Raw genomic sequence first — 16,247 nt, 5'->3', positions numbered from 1 at the left:
ACCGGCCTGATGGAGTACCTTGATGGTACTTCTGCGGCGCCCCCTGCTGTTCTGGCCACGGAGACGGAGGTCTCCGGGAAGAAGGAGACGATCTCGACTCCCAACCTGGCGTACACCGCGTGGTACAGTCAGGACCAACAGGTTCTGACTTTCCTCCTCGCATCCCTCACCCGGGATGTCCTTCTGCAAGTCCACACCATCACCACCTCCTCCGACGTGTGGCAGATGCTCCTCATGCTTTTTGCGGCACAGTCCCATGCTCGCAAGATCCAACTTCGCGGCCAACTTTCCACATCACGCAAAGGTGATCTCTTCGCTGCTTCCTATTATGCTAAGATGAAAGGCTTCGCAGATGAACTTGCGGCGGCCGGGACTCCTGTTGATGAAGATGAGGTTGTCTCTCATATCCTGCACGGTTTGGATTCGGACTACAACTCCTTTGTGTCTGCGATCTCAACCCGTGCAGCCGCAGACAATCCCATCGGCCTCGGTGAGCTGTTTTCCCTACTCCTGTCTGCCGAAACAAGGATCGAGTCCCAGAACCCTACTGCCACCCACTCCATCAACCTCGCATCCAAGGGGGGCCGCCGTGGTGGTCCTGCTCGTACATCTACCGGTGGTGGTGCCGCCTTCCCCAACACTTTCGGCACCACTGCTACACCACCAGGAGGAGGCGCTGCTCATCCTCAAGGCCCTCTCATCTACCAGATCTGCAAGTATGCTGCCATGGTGCTTGGTCCTGCAAAAAGTGCTTTGACAAGACCTTCAACAACAACCCCAAGCGCCAAGGCAATCCTCCCAAGTCTGCCAATGCCGATGCTCCCTCCTATGGTGTTGATACTAACTGGTATCTCGACACGGGGGCAACGGATCATGTGATCGGTGAGCTAGAGAAGCTTACGGTGTGTGATCGCTACACCGGGCCGAAACAAATCCATACTCAAATGGTCAAGGTATGGAAATTGCACATATTGGTCATGCACTTCTTCCTACCCCTCATGAGTCTCTCAAGCTAAATAATATTCTTCATGTACCTAGTGCCACCAAAAGTCTTCTTTCCGGCCATCACCTCGCCAAAGATAGTGATGCCTACCTTATTGTTTACCCTGAGTTCTTTTCTGTGAATGATCAGGCAACGGGGAACACAATCCTTCACGGTCCAAGTAGAGATGGACTCTACCCAATCCATGGCTGACCAGCTACCCCTGGACGTCAGGTTCTTGGAGTCGTCAAGCCATCTACCTCTAGGTGGCATAGGCGTCTAGGACATCCCTCCTTCCTAGTGGTGTAGCAAATTCTTCGTAATCATCATCTTCCCGTGTCCAATAAAACAGATCATCATTTAGTTTGTGATGCTTGTCAAATGGCTAAGAGCCATCAACTCCCTTACTCTCGTTCAACTAGTGTATCTCATGCTCCTTGAGAGCTTATTTTTTCCGATGTATGGGGCCTTGGGCCTCTTTCTGTAGGCAAACAAAAATACTATGTTAGTTTCATCGATGATTTTAGTAAGTTCAGCTGGATTTACCTTATCAAACATAAGTCTGATGTGTTCCAAAAATTTCACCTCTTTCAAGCTCTAGTTGAACGTCTATTTGATAAGAAAATCATTGCCATGCAAACTGATTGGGGAGGTGAATATCAAAAGTTGAATCAATTTTTTGAAAGCATTGGGATTACACATCATGTTTCCTGCCCTCATGTTCATCAACAAAATGGTTTCGCTGAACGCAAACACCGTCACATTGTTGAAGTAGGCCTCTCTCTTTTAGCCCATGCATCCATGCCACTCAAAATTTGGGATGAGGCTTTCCTCACGGCTGTCTACCTTATAAATAGGGTTCCTAGTCGTGTCATTCATAACCAAACCCCACTCAGACGTCTCTTTAACATCACACCTGATTATTCTTCTCTTCGTATTTTTGGGTGTGCAGTTTGGCCAAACTTGCGCCCATTCAACAAACACAAACTTGAGTATCGTTCTAAACAATGTGTGTTTCTTGGCTATAGTCCACTACACAAAGGGTATAAATGCCTCGATGTGTCCACGGGTCGGGTTTATGTCTCTCGTGATGTTGTTTTTGATGAGCACATTTTTCCCTTTGCTGCCCTCCACCCTAATGTCGGCGCCCAACTTCGTGCAGAACTTGTCCTTTTACCTTCTCTTTTTCCTCCACAGCCGGCCCAAGTACCTCTCGAGGAAGTGCATACTAATACTGTGTCTATTTCCCATACCAGTGCTCCAGGATCTAATGAAAATTGTGCAAGAAGTGATGATTTTATGCAGGTCACCGATGCTGCAGAATCACCAGCCGCAGAAAATCCTACTGGCGCGGATTCCCCTGCCGATCCTCCTGCCCGATTCGCCTCGGGATCGTGCGCGGCAGGCGCGTCAGGCGCATCAGCACCGGGATCGCGTGCCTATCCGGCCCACTCCCGCCCGACCTTGCCGCCCCACGTGGCGCGGCCTCATGCGCGGACTCGGGTGGCTCCGCCTCGGGCCCGGGTCGGTCTGCCGACATCGTCCACTTGCGGGACCTGGCGCGGGACCCAGGGCTATCCCGATCGGCTATGCAATCCTCCTCGGGTCTGCCCCGGTCGGCTGCCACGCCGGTCCCCCCCTCGGCTGCAACGTCCGCGACGGCTGCTGCGGCGCCAACTCCTCCTGCCCGTGGGCCGTCTCCTTCACCGATTCTGGAGCCGCCCGCGACGGCTGCTGCGGCGCCAACTACCGCTGGCTGTGGGCCATCCTCTCCACACATTCTGGAACCGCACGGTTCCGCAGCGTCACCCGACCACGTGTCGGCTCCTGATTCGCTGCTTGACGTAGATGCTGCTGGGTCCGTGTCGGCGGCCTCGTCTGATGCTCCTGCTGCATATCGGCGTCGCCAGGCTCTCCAGCCACCCCCGCCGCCTCCTCCTCCTGATCGTCCTCATACACGGTCACGCAGTGGTACTCTCAAACCCAAAGAATATAAAGATGGTTGTATCCGTTGGGGCTCCTTTTGTGCTACAGGTGAACCACAAAATTTGTCGGAGGCCCTTGCTCATTCTCGTTGGAAGGAGGCCATGGATGAGGAGTATCGTGCACTTATGGAAAATCGTGCGTGGCATCTTGTGCCACACCAGAAAGGTACAAATCTTATTGACTACAAGTGGGTATACAAGATTAAACGTAAGTCTGATCGCCGTATTGATCGTTATAAAGCACGATTGGTTGCAAAGGGTTTTAAACAGCGTTATGGTCTGGATTATGAGGACACCTTTAGCCCTGTTGTCAAAGCTGCCACTATCAGGTTAATTTTGTCTATAGCTGTCTCTAAAGGATAGTGCATGCGACAGTTGGACATCAAGAACGCGTTTTTACATGGTGTTCTGGAAGAGGATGTGTTCATGAAAAAACCTCCTGGGTATGTGGATCCACAGTGACCTCATCTTGTTTGCAAACTTGATAAAGCTCTTTATGGTCTTAAACAAGCACCAAGAGCCTCGTACTCACGTCTCTCTCAAAAGCTGCAGTCACTTGGTTTTGTGCCTTCTAAGTGTGATACATCTCTGTTTCTATATTCACGGGCTGGTATAATCATTTTTATGCTTATATATGTGGATGATATTATTGTCACCAGCTCGCACCCTCAGGCAGTTGAAGCTCTCCTTGCTGACTTACACATAGATTTTGCTCTCAAGGATCTTGGCTTCCTTCACTATTTCCTTGGTATTGAGGTAACTCCTGTTGATGGTGGTATCCTGTTATCTCAAAGTAAGTATTTACTTGAATTACTGCAACGAGTGGCTATGCCAGGATGCAAGCCTGTTAGCACCCCTCTCTCCACCTCTAAGAAGCTGTCTTTGTTTGATGGTCAACCCCTTGGGGATGAGGATTCTACTCAGTACCGCAGTGTTGTTGGGGCATTGCAATATCTCACACTAACTCGTCCTGATATTTCCTTTCCAGTCAATAAGGTTTGATAATTTGTGCATGCTCCTACTACTGTCCATTGGACTTCTGTAAAAAGGATTCTTAGATATTTGCAAGGCACTTTGTCTCATGGTCTTTCTATTCGCAAATCTAACTCCATGTTGGTAAGTGCTTTCTCTGATGCTGATTGGGCTGGCTGTCCTGATGATAGAAAGTCCACTAGAGGATTTGCTGTATTTGTTGTTAGTAACCTTGTTTCTTGGGCTGCTCGCAAGCAACCTACTGTGTCTCGCTCCCGCTCCAGTACTGAAGCTGAATATAAGGCACTTGCCAATGCCACAGCTGAAATCATTTGGGTACAAAATCTATTGACCGAGTTGGGGATTGCTCATCCTACTGCTGCCTCTCTCTGGTGTGATAACTTGGGTGCAACCTACCTATCTGCCATTCCCATTTTTCATGCTCGTACCAAGCATATTGAGATTGACTATCATTTTGTTCGTGAACGGGTTGCTCAGAAGTTGTTGCATATTCGGTTCATTCCAACAGGAGATCAAGTGGCGGATGGTTTCACTAAACCGCTTACCGCTCGACAGTTAGATATTTTTCGTCACAATCTCAACTTAGATAAGTTGTGATTGAAGGGGAGTGTTAGACATTGTAATATTAGGCGTGCGTGTTTGTTTAAGTTAGGATTGATCTTGTAGATATATCCTTCGTAAAGATAAAGATCAATCCTAACCACCTTGTAAATCTTGTGTATTTGGTTGGCTTATGCCCTATATAAACACGCACACGTCCCTGCATAATGCATACGTTTCTACCCCAGTTATTTTCACACACACATATTTAGGAAGACAAGCCATGCTGCCGGTACGTGGTGGTCAATAGCTGGAGGAGGACCGTGCGTGAAATATGGTATCTCCGACTTCGTGGTCGAAGTTCTCGAGAGCTCGCCCAAGAGCGGGATGGAGGCTCTCGCGGCAAAACCCTCTCTTTCCAACGGGGGAATGGCCTTTCTATCGACGGAGGAGCGACTGTGGGTAGGTGGGTGGCGCCGGGATCAACATGGCGGCGAAAGGGGAAGTATCGTCATGTTGCTGGTGGGCCGAATCTGGACGAAAAAATGCGTTTCTCGCTTGAGAATGGTGACCCACGCTCCAGTTTTCCTTTCACCGGAGCCCCAAAGTGGCACCAAGTGCGTTTGACTTCGTCTCGGATCGCCTAGTAAAAAATGAACTGAACCGGCGGAATTCGATGTTCTAGAACACGACTATGTCGTTTTTTCAGCGCCGACGATAAAAGGGCCTTGAAAGGGCATGTAGATGCTCTTAGCTTGGATTTCGAGATCCCTGCATCTCTTAATGCTCTCCAGGCAACATGGACATTTGCCGGTGATACTTTTGTTAATCAACGCACATTAGCTCACACCGAGAGAGAAGGCATCAATCGCACTCTAACCTTACGAAGTGTATATATATTACTCTATTATTTAACACACACAGTTGATGCTGCTCAACGACATGCCCTTGTTAGATTCAACCAGTGTTTGTTGGACGGTGTACAGTACCGGCCTGGAGATTAACATACATGTTTGTCCAAAGCTCCGTCCTCGTGTTCTACAGAAAGGCTCAAGAAAATCATCAGTATGTTTGCTTGTCTTTTCTTCTAATTTACTTGCTTAGCGACGCGTTTTAGCGCGTGGACAGCTGGGATCAGAACGTGCTTGCATGTATATGAAGTTTTTTTAAGTATAAGCTAAGGACAAGCATCTATAATTGGATCCCTTATATCCGTCTCAAAAGACTTGGATACGTTGTATGATCAGTGACTGGTCACAAAAACGCAACCCAACCAAACCCTTCATGTCCATCTCAAATGCCCGGACTGACCGACACCTTTCATATTTATCTTAAATATGAGGACGATACGAAGATTTGCGGATGCGTCCGGACACGCCAGGTCAGTCTGTCACATAAGACACCATCACACTCCGAATCATTTTTTTTACCGGTCACGTGTAAATGGTCAAACATATGAGAAAGAATATGAAAAATGCGACTGTGCAGACAAGAAATAGGAGTTAGATTTGATAGTGTTCGGTCACTCACCGAACGATCCGCGAGCGTTTAAGGTCTCAGATTTATAAGTTCCGACTGTACATGTTCTAAAACCACAAAGGTCCGTGACTCTGTGTTCACTGTGTGCCAGTGTCCATTTATTTGCAAGACAAAGCACGAAAAACAGATTAATGGCTACCGCAAACGCTCATAGGAGAAAATCTCTTACCGTGATGCCCGATCCAATAGGTGTTGCGCTCGCTTTCGTGAACCGCGTGGGGGGAATGGATCGAGGCCGCCTGTTTATTTAAAAAAAGGAAAGAGGCAAAGAAGCGGCGCATGCGCACACATGGGGATGGCATTTTTGCCACCCTCGTGTTGCGGTTTGGTTGTAGATCCAGTGACAGTGCTCGTCACAAGACAAAAAGCTCCCTGCCTCTGCCTGCAAGGCCCAGCTCACCAGCAAGGAATATCTTAAGCATACGATCACAAGCTGCATCCGTCCAGCTGCAGCCGCAGTCGCCACCCACCACCACTAGAGCCATCAAAGTGGGAGTCGACAAAAAAGAATCAGCACTTGCTTGGCTTTCCAGCTAGTAATTCAGCTTGCCGTGAAAGGTCTAGAGTAATACAGATCGAGGCCTTTCACGGCGTCGGTGGACCGGCTAGCAGCAATGGCGCGCGCGTCCGGCGTCGGCGCCGCGATGCTCGTCGTCGCGCTCGCCGCCTTGTCGGTCGTCTTCGCGCCGGGGGTGACGGCGCAGACCGGCAGCTGCGACGACGCGCTGCCGCCCGAGCTCGTCGGCAACTACTCCGGGCTGGCCTGCAGCCCCGTCTGGAACAACTTCGTGCTCCGGGTAAGCGCCGCCGCGAGCTAGACACTAGGCTGTAGATCCGGGGTGATCTTGGGGGACCGGGAGCGTTCTTGATTACAGTACCTCTGTCTGACCGAACCGATCCTGCTGTCTCCTCGTCCACCAGTACGCGCAGGGCGGGGACAACGTGCTGCGGGTGGTGCTCTCGGCGATGTACAGCTCCGGGTGGGTGGGGATGGCCTTCTCCAAGGACGGCCTCATGGTGGGCTCGAGCGCCATGGTTGGGTGGGTCGGCAAGACGGGGCAGCCCCACGTCAAGCAGTTCGCCCTCAACGGCAAGGCGCCCTCCATGGTCGTCGCCGACAGGGGATTCCTCGTCTCCAACAACCGCGACCACACCGTCCTCGTCAAGCAGGCCAAGATCTACCTCGCCTTCCAGCTCAAGTTCGACTCGCAGCTCAAGCAGCAGCAGGTGCTCTTCGCCTTCGGCTCTGCCATCCCTGTCAACGACCGTCTTGCCGAGCACCAGGGCAAGACGTCCATCACCTTTGATTTCACCACAGGTGAGTTGGGTTCCTTCCTTCGCGTCTGCTAAGCATCTAATGCAAACTTACCTTACCCAACGGAAATATAAATACTCCATCAATGCACAAACGTGATAGCTCATTATAAGTACGTTTGGAACTGTTGCTTCAGTAAATGTTAATTAGTTATGGAAGTTTTTATTGTCGAGCACCTGACAAATTCTAGCTAAATGTAAAAAAAATGCCTGTGACAGTTCAGTGTGATCTGATATGTCCTGATCGAATGAGATACCATATCTTTGACAAATCAACTGAGCAAGGCAGCTTAAACATTAGCGATGTGATGACTCAGTCACCAAGCCATCGAAACTTATTCGGTCACTTTAGTGGAGTAGTAGTTTGCAGGATGAGCCATTCCTAAGATGATGAAACAATTTGGCACTTTGTTTGCAGGCAGCTCTTCAGGTTCCTCCTTCCCGAATGGCCTAAAGAGGACTCATGGGGCGCTCAACCTGTTCGCTTGGGGTGTCCTCCTGCCCATCGGGGCCATTATCGCTCGGTACTGCAGGGGATGGGACCCTCTGTGGTTCTACCTTCATGGTGGTATCCAGTTCGTCGGCTTCATCCTCGGCCTGGCCGGCGTTGTCGCTGGAGTATCACTCTACGGAAAGATCCAAGCAGATGTTCCGGCACATAGAGGCCTTGGCATATTTGTGCTTGTGCTAGGTATCCTCCAGGTATGTGATATCTGCTTCCCTTCTTGTAACAACCATGCCACCAGCCATCATTAGTTATACAACGAAGAACAAAAATCCCGCAAAAAAAGGTTCATAAAACTGTTCTAAATGGACTGAATGTATGTGTAACCTTGCAGGTTCTTGCATTCTTCCTACGGCCCAACAAAGACTCGAAGTACCGGAAATACTGGAACTGGTATCACCATTGGGTAGGCAGGCTTGTTCTCTTCTTTGCGGCAGTTAACATTGTGGTGGGAATCAAAGTTGGAGGCGCTGGTAACTCGTGGAAGATCGGCTATGGTTTCAACCTGGCCATCCTTCTGATCACTATCATCACCCTCGAAGTCCTCGTGTGGACAAGGTGGAAAAACAACAGCGGTCCTGCGACGACGACATACTAACTATGCTTGACTAGGGTTCTTGTTTTGTGAACCACTGAAGGCCCTATAATTTTCATTCGTTTCCTTCTTCTTGTGCTGTTGCAGTAAGCATGTAATCTATTCTGCAGGATCTTGTAGCAAGGATCTGCAAGACTAGTGTATCGATGATGAGTTTTGGATTTGAAATGTAGTGTTTGAATGTAGTACTACTCCAATGTTGTTGTTTGCGTGACGAAGAGTGAATGGTGACGCCTTTCCTGGTTCGGTTAGGGTGTGTTTGGTTGAAGAATGAGGTGGAACGTAATGGAATGATTCCATGACATTCCATTCCACAAGATTACGTTTCTATGTTTGGTTGAAATAATAAATGGAACGGGTCCGCCGCCGCCGCCGCCACACATGCTCCTCGAGCCGCCGTCGCACCTACTCGGGCCGCCATCGCCGCACCTGCTCGGGCCGCCACCGCCGCACCTGCTCCTCGAGCCGCCGCCGGAGAGGGAGGGGGCGGTGCACCTGCTCGGGAGAGGGAGAGGGCGCCGCCGGAGAGGGAGAGGGCGGCGCACCTGCTCGGGCCGCCGCCGCCACACCTGCTCCTCGAGCCGCCGCCGCACCTGCTCGGGCCGGCACCGCCGCACCTGATCGGGCCGCCGCACACCTGCTCCTCGAGCCGCCGCAGACGGAGAGGGAGAGGGCGCCGCCGGAGAGGGAGAGGGCGGTGCTGGATAGGGAGAGGGAGAGGGCAGCGCCGAAGACGGTTCCGCGTGGTTCCTCCGATTTGGAGGTACCAGCGCATTCGGGGTCTTGGAGGAATATGCCGTTCCGGAGAATGAGTTGGTTCCGGTTCCTCTACCCAACTAAACACGAGAACGACCCCTCGGAACGGAATGGACCCGTTACATTCCACTTGATGAGAGTAACCAAACACACCCTTAATTTTGGGGCATGCCTCGTGAAGCCTGCTGTCATGGGCGAATCTAGTGGGGATGTCATGGGTGACATGCCACCCCCTCCAAAATTGTAAAATTAATTTTACTCTTTATGCACTAAATATAAATAGAGAAGCACTTCGGTACAACCCCCACTAAACGTATAAGGGCAGTATGGTCATTACACGTTCTGTACATTATCCGTCGCCCCATCCGCCCGCCCGTCGTACGCCCGCCCGTCCGTCGTACGTACGCCACATCAGCCCACGCGTCGACGGTTTGGTTGGAAAAAAGAAGAAAAGACCTATCTTCATCACGCCCGCCTCCGCCGCCGCGACTCCACCACGCGATGTATTTACCGCCGTCTCCGGCGCCGACGTGGCTCCACCACCCGCACGTCTCCGCCGACGCCGCGAGTCCAGCACGCGTCGCCTTCACCGCCGATAGGACTCCCCCCACCGTCTCGTCTCCACCGCCGCGAGTCCACCACGCGACGTCTTCTCCGCCACCGCCGGTACGCCGCCGCACACGTCTCCACCGGCGACGTGACCCTCTCCCTCCGCTTCGACGTCAGCGGTTGCAGTGACCGACGTGGCATCAACGTCGAACGATGTCGATCAACCCTTCGACGACGGACAGTAAGTTTTTTCATTTAATCCATACAATTTTTCATGATTTCATTGTATGAGTGTTTATTGTGACATTGACACAACACCTATTGAAAGGTTTATTAATAGAGCAAGACAACACCTGATATGCTGGCGATGAATCTAGTAGTGAGGATGAATCTTCGTCATTGAATGCAAATAAATCACTCGGACACAACTATATGAGTGAGGATGAATCATATAGTGGTAATGTAAGTGTTGTGTACGTTGACTATAAATAATGAAAATATAAGCTATTACATTAACACTTACAATTGCTATTGAATTTAAATAGGTGCATGCCAATGATGACAATGACGATTATGATATAGATGATCAATCTTATGCTGAAAGTGGAACCCATGTATGTTTCAAATATGTTGTTGTATTATTACTAACATACAAATTGTATTACCACTTACACTTTTGAATCTGCATAGAGAAATATCAATGGTGACACTGAGGCGAGAACCTTACATGATGACAATGATGAGGATGATGACAATAATGAGGATGATAACAATGATGAGGATGGTGATAATGATGAGGATGATGATAATGATGAGGATGATGACAATGCATCTAATGAAGGAAATATGAGCGAAGTAAGTTATATTACATGTTCAAATTACTCATGAAAACTCAAAACATATCAAAAGATTGACGAACATGGTGATATGTCTTATTTTGCAGGGGGTGTTGATGGTTCTAATGGGAACGATGAGCATGTTGGTGATCTTGATTTTGACCTTGACATCGGCTATGATGAATATCAGCAAGAGACATTGGATAGGCATTGGAAAGTCATGGCCAAGACATTCAGGTCAGAAGGAGAGGCGTACATGTTCTATAACCAGTACGCGAAAGATCGTGGATTCAGTATCAGGAGGGACTGGAAAAGATTTGGAAAAGGTTCCCAAAAAGTTTTACGCATGAGGAGGTATCTCTGTTCCAGGGCAGGAAAACGACAGGCAAAAATTTTAATCATGGAAGGCCGGACCCGCAGACTGAGAACGGAGAGTCGATGTTTCTGTGAAGCCCATTTAAAAGTGAAGCTTGATAGAAAGAGTGGACTTTGGTATGTCAGCAGTTTCTTCTATGATCACAACCATGTTCTTGCAAAACCGGACAAAGTCCCTTTCCTCCGGTCTCACAATGTGATCAAAGATTTCCAGAAAGCAGAGATTTTAGCTATGGCAGGAGTTGTGATAAGAAAGCATATCATTTTTGATAACTTTGTCAGCTTGTACGGTTCGTACGCTAAGACAGGGTCTGGAAGGAGGAAATTGTATAATATGTGCTACAGGGAGAAGATGAAACTGCTTGTCGAAGGTGATGCTGACACTGCTATAGGAATCATGTTGGCTAGAAAGGACAGGGATCCGGATTTCTTCTTTGAGCATACTGTTGACGCTGAAGGTAGGCTGAACAACCTGTTCAGGTGTGATTCGCAATCACGTCGGAATTATCTTGACTATGGTGATGTCACTTTGTTCGACAATACGTACAAGATGAATAGGTATGGAATGCCATTTATCCCTTTTGTTGGTCTCAACAACCACCGTTGCACTACGGTTTTTGCATGCGCCATTGTTTTAGATGAGACTGAAGGTACGTATGTTTGGCTGCTAGAGACGTTTTTGAAAGCTCACTGTCAGAAGAAGCCCCAGTCTGTAATTACTGATGGAGATGCAGCGATGATAAGGGCTATCAGGAAGGTGCTTCCTGACGTGTGGCATCGTCTATGTTCATGTCATATTGAAAAAACATGCACAAACACCTCCACCACAAGTCATTGAAGGAATTCAGGTCACTCTTGTACTACGCCACCACACATACAGTTTTCAAGGAGAGATGGGCCGCGTTTGTTCAGAAATGGCAGACGGAGAAAACAAAAACATGGCTCCATAGGATGTACAGGAAGAAGAAGCTTTGGGCTGCATCATATTTGTCTGGTGGGTTATTTCTTGGTATGCGTAGTAATCAGAGGAGCGAGAGCCTGAACTCATGCCTGCACCTACATCTGGACTACGGTATGACAATTGTTGATATGATTGTACACTATGAGAATTGCATCATGCGCCTGCGCGAGAATGAATCACATGACGATTGCATGGCCTCAGATACTCTACCAGTAGCAGTGACTGAGTGTAAGACCATTGAGGTGTTTGCTGCCAAAGCATTCACGAAGGCAAACTTTTACATCTTGCAGGAAGATTTAAAAAAGGTACATCAGCTTGAGGTAATTGATAGATTAAGAGGATCAGACAGTCACATATTCGTGGTTGCTTGGAAAAATAACAGGGATCATAGGTTTAATGTGGATTACGCACCAGGTAACTCTGCAGAAACTATAAAGTGCAGTTGTCGAAGTATGACTCGCCAAGGACTTCCTTGCAAGCACATTCTTCATGTTTTGAATGCACTCGACTTACCTGCAATACCTAAGTGTTGTATCCAGCGACGGTTCACGAAGAAAGCAAGATCTCGATTGCCTGTAAAGCGCATCAGCGATCTGTTTTCATGGGGTTGTACGGGTAAGGAGGCCAGAGCTAGATATAGTAAGTTGAGCAGTGTATCTGCAGAAGCTTCTCATATCGCATGTCATAACCCATTCTTATTCGACAAGATGCTGGCAACAATGGAAGAAATTATAGCGAATAAGGACATCTTGAATAATGAAGAACCCAGTCAGCAAAGCTTTGTGAGTAATGGTGAATTTCAGCCTAAGCAGAATCATATTCGTATTCGTGATCCAGTGAAGGTGTCCACCAAAGGGGCACCTAAACAGAATATTAGAGATCAGGTAAGAATGGTCCTGAGGTGACCAAAAAAGGAAGACCAAAAATATTTGATGAGAAAAGCGGACGTCTATGTAGACTATGCAGACTTCCAGGTCATAACAAGGCCACTTGCAACCAAAATTCAGAGTACGTATGTTGTTTTGTTATTTTCCTTATGTTGTTTCGTTTCGGTAATTATTTTTTTATAACCTATAGTTTATTTCATGCACTAACTGGGTTTGAAGACAAAAGCGGTGTTATTGTAATCTTGAGATTTTTATATGTGCAATAATATTGTGTTACATAAGAAAATATGTATATGTTTTTCATGTTATTTAAGACAATACATATATGTTTTTCATGTTATATGTTGTTCATTTTATATAAGACAATACTATATGCACTTCAACCAACATCGATTGTGCTATTTTTAATGCAAAATGCATGTACCGGCGCCATGACGGCGCTGTGTGTTCTGGGTAAAATCCCGTCGCGCCGACTGCATGCGTCGACGTCACGCGGGAGCAGTTGACCCCATCGTTTTCTGGGCAAAAAAACGTCGCGCCGACTGCATGCCCCGACGCCACGCGAACGCAGATGCCCCGCCGGTTTTTTTCGTGCAAAAAACGTCGCGCCGACTGCATGCCCCGACGCCACACGGACGCAGTTGACCCCCGATGTTTTTTTTTCTTGCAAAATATGTCGCGCCAACTGCATGTCCCGACGCCACGCGGACGCAGTTGACCCCGTCCGTTCGTTCATTCAAAAAACGTCGCGCCGACTGCATGCACCGAAGTTGATAGAATTTTCAACAACAACGTAATATTTATATATTACTAAAACTATATAATTACTACTACGTATAAAATCTTTAAACACAAAATATGATAAAATAATCTAGTCCTGTAGTAAACTCAAACACGCATGAATCTCCTCTGATGTCATCTATTTCTTTCTCCTTGCAATCCTAATAACTTTGTCTTTAATTTCCCCAAGTGTGTTCTTCAAAGAAAAAATAATTTGCGCTATCATTAGCTCCCTCGCATCATCAATTGATCTCTGCAAAACAACACTCAAATCATTTTAGTCCACTATAAGTGTTCATAGTAAAGAGTACTAATATTAGTTTTGTACCTGTGAAAAAGATCGATCCCATGTATCGCCATTCCAATTTTTAAAGCAATGAAGAACAAATAATCCACATGAGTTCCTGATGCATGTAATTAACAATAAATAATTATGCATCACACATATAATACATCAACGTTATATTCAACTACATACTCACCCATCTTCTTGTTGAGGCATGTCGTAGGTTTTAATAGGCCATGTGGATACATCCGGATACTGCACAGATCCGGTTGCATTTGCTTCTGCAATATCTGTTCCAATTTCTCTTCTCTAAAATAGCAATAAAACGCAAGAAACTTTCAATAAATAATGTAAACAAACGATGGTTCCGCAATGCAAATATGTATTAAAGCCTACCAAGTCCTCAACGAGTTTTCTAGTTGTACTATCAAGTTCTTTTCCCATCAATGAGTCTAGAACCTGGAACTCTTCCTTTTCCTTATGCATGACGATCGTAACTCAATGGGTGTTATCCTTGTTGAGAGCCATATAAGCCTGCATAAAGAAAAAAAAGAAAATATTAACTAGATCAATGCAACATTTGTTATACTAGTGCATTATTTGTATACATTACAACCACAAGAGCATACCTTAGGTGCTTTGAAATACTCGTTGAGACACCTATTTACGGGTTCATTAGAATTTGACACTTTTTCATACTCATTACCATTTAAATTCTTATCCTTTCTATATTCAAGAAGCCACTTCACCCTCCAAGTAGGTATTATGTAACGTTCGTCTTTAGCTTCCCCCAACAAAAAAGATGAGTACGCATTCATAACCTGAAAATAATATAACAAATGTAATGATTGTACTTTGTTGTCAAATATAATGTTAAAAATATAAATAACTTACATCGCCGCTTATCCATTGGCGGTTCAGAATCTGACAAGCTCTCTGTGCAGTCAAGGCGTCGGTCACGCTATCATTGAAAATTTCTGTAGCTTTATGTTTCTTTGAGCGCTCACATGCGCATAAGAACATAACACTCGCTTTTATCACGTCGACGTCAGCACTTGTTTTCTTACCATCTACTTTATTAAACAGTTCTGCAAATCACAAATTAAAATTAGTAAGGGTAACTCTACAATAAACTTTGTTTTGCAAAAACTATATTGATTCATAACAATCTTACTCGCTTTGGGAGAAAGTTTTGCACGCTTGATGGGTTTAACAACAACAAAAGGAGACTTTATGGCTCTTGATGCAGTGCGTTTACGTTTGTCAATCCCCTTTTCCACTTTCTCATCTACTTCATTATAATGACCCGACCCGTGTGATTAAATTTCATTTGTATCTAAAGACGTGACCGCCTTCTCATCTGATACCTCAGGTACTTCGATAGGATCACTCCAATCACCCTTGAAACTATTCAGATATTCTGGAGTGCAATAATAAGGTACCTTACCTTCATCATCGTCCTTTTGCTTATTAATTTTACCTTGAGAAGGTGTGCGATAGTAGTCCTTATCACACTGATAAACAAACTCCTTATGACCAAATGCACCATCATTTATAGATTCATTAATGTCACCATATAGATTCTCTTCTTCCTCCATGTTACCGGTTCTATAGAACACACCGGTTTTGTTCATTTTCTCAATCATCCTCTAAAAAAATATTTATTAACAAGAGTTATGTAAGTCAATGAAATACATTATGCACGATAGTAAAAATGTGTTGCGTCGTTACCCGTGCGCATAACTCTGGCAAGCGATGCATTTCCTTGTGTATTTCCTTCAGCTCATGCCAAATGCGGTCCATAACATTGCTCGCGGAAGCCTCTGATGTGTTGCTCTCTTTCTTCTTTAAACTAACAGTAGATTTTTTAGTACTTGATTTTTTATTTTTTTCAGCTTGTTCTTGCGCATTTTTTTTATCCTATACTCATATGTAATATTGTCATCAATCTACAAAAACAATAATTAGAGAGCGATAATTATACATCAAATTTAGACAATAAGTCGAACCATGGAAATGTAACATTAAAAAATAAATTTAGAGAATATGGATTACCATTCCAACACCACGACCATAATCATAGTCGTATTTGTCTCTTTTCTCCGCGAGAGGTTCCGTCGAGTTCTTCATCAAGGGGCTCATAAGTGACAACGGATCATATTTTGGATCTATAATTGGTTGTACCTTTTCCCAATATGCATACTGCAGTACACCAAATAAATTTAAATAATATATATTTGACTAACAATACGTGAGTAATAATTCGAATAATACATACCATCAAAAGGGCAAGGTTTCCATGTGGCCATTCCCTAACACAGCCATCCTCTAGAACCTTTCCAATCTCCGAAAGAAAGAACTTCA

The 16,247-nt window shown here is 46.3% G+C and overlaps 1 protein-coding gene and 1 pseudogene across 1 annotated transcript; both read left to right on the top strand.

Annotated features, from left to right (window-relative positions):
* The first annotated feature begins 375 nt into the window (after positions 1-375).
* LOC123445836 lies at positions 376-459 on the top strand (annotated as a pseudogene).
* Positions 460-6,323: 5,864 nt separating this feature from the next.
* Positions 6,324-8,638, top strand: LOC123444116 (cytochrome b561 and DOMON domain-containing protein At3g61750). Its single transcript, XM_045120733.1, has 4 exons — positions 6,324-6,836; positions 6,961-7,357; positions 7,772-8,055; positions 8,193-8,638. The coding sequence occupies exons 1-4, from the start codon at positions 6,654-6,656 to the stop codon at positions 8,454-8,456; spliced, it is 1,128 nt and encodes a 375-aa protein (XP_044976668.1). The 5' UTR covers positions 6,324-6,653; the 3' UTR covers positions 8,457-8,638.
* The last annotated feature ends 7,609 nt before the right edge of the window (positions 8,639-16,247 follow it).

Source organism: Hordeum vulgare, chromosome 3H, assembly GCF_904849725.1.
Source record: "Hordeum vulgare subsp. vulgare chromosome 3H, MorexV3_pseudomolecules_assembly, whole genome shotgun sequence".
Classification (NCBI taxonomy): Eukaryota; Viridiplantae; Streptophyta; class Magnoliopsida; order Poales; family Poaceae; genus Hordeum; species Hordeum vulgare.
Note: the sequence above shows the minus strand (reverse complement) of the source record. Positions and strands in the feature narration are given on the sequence as shown.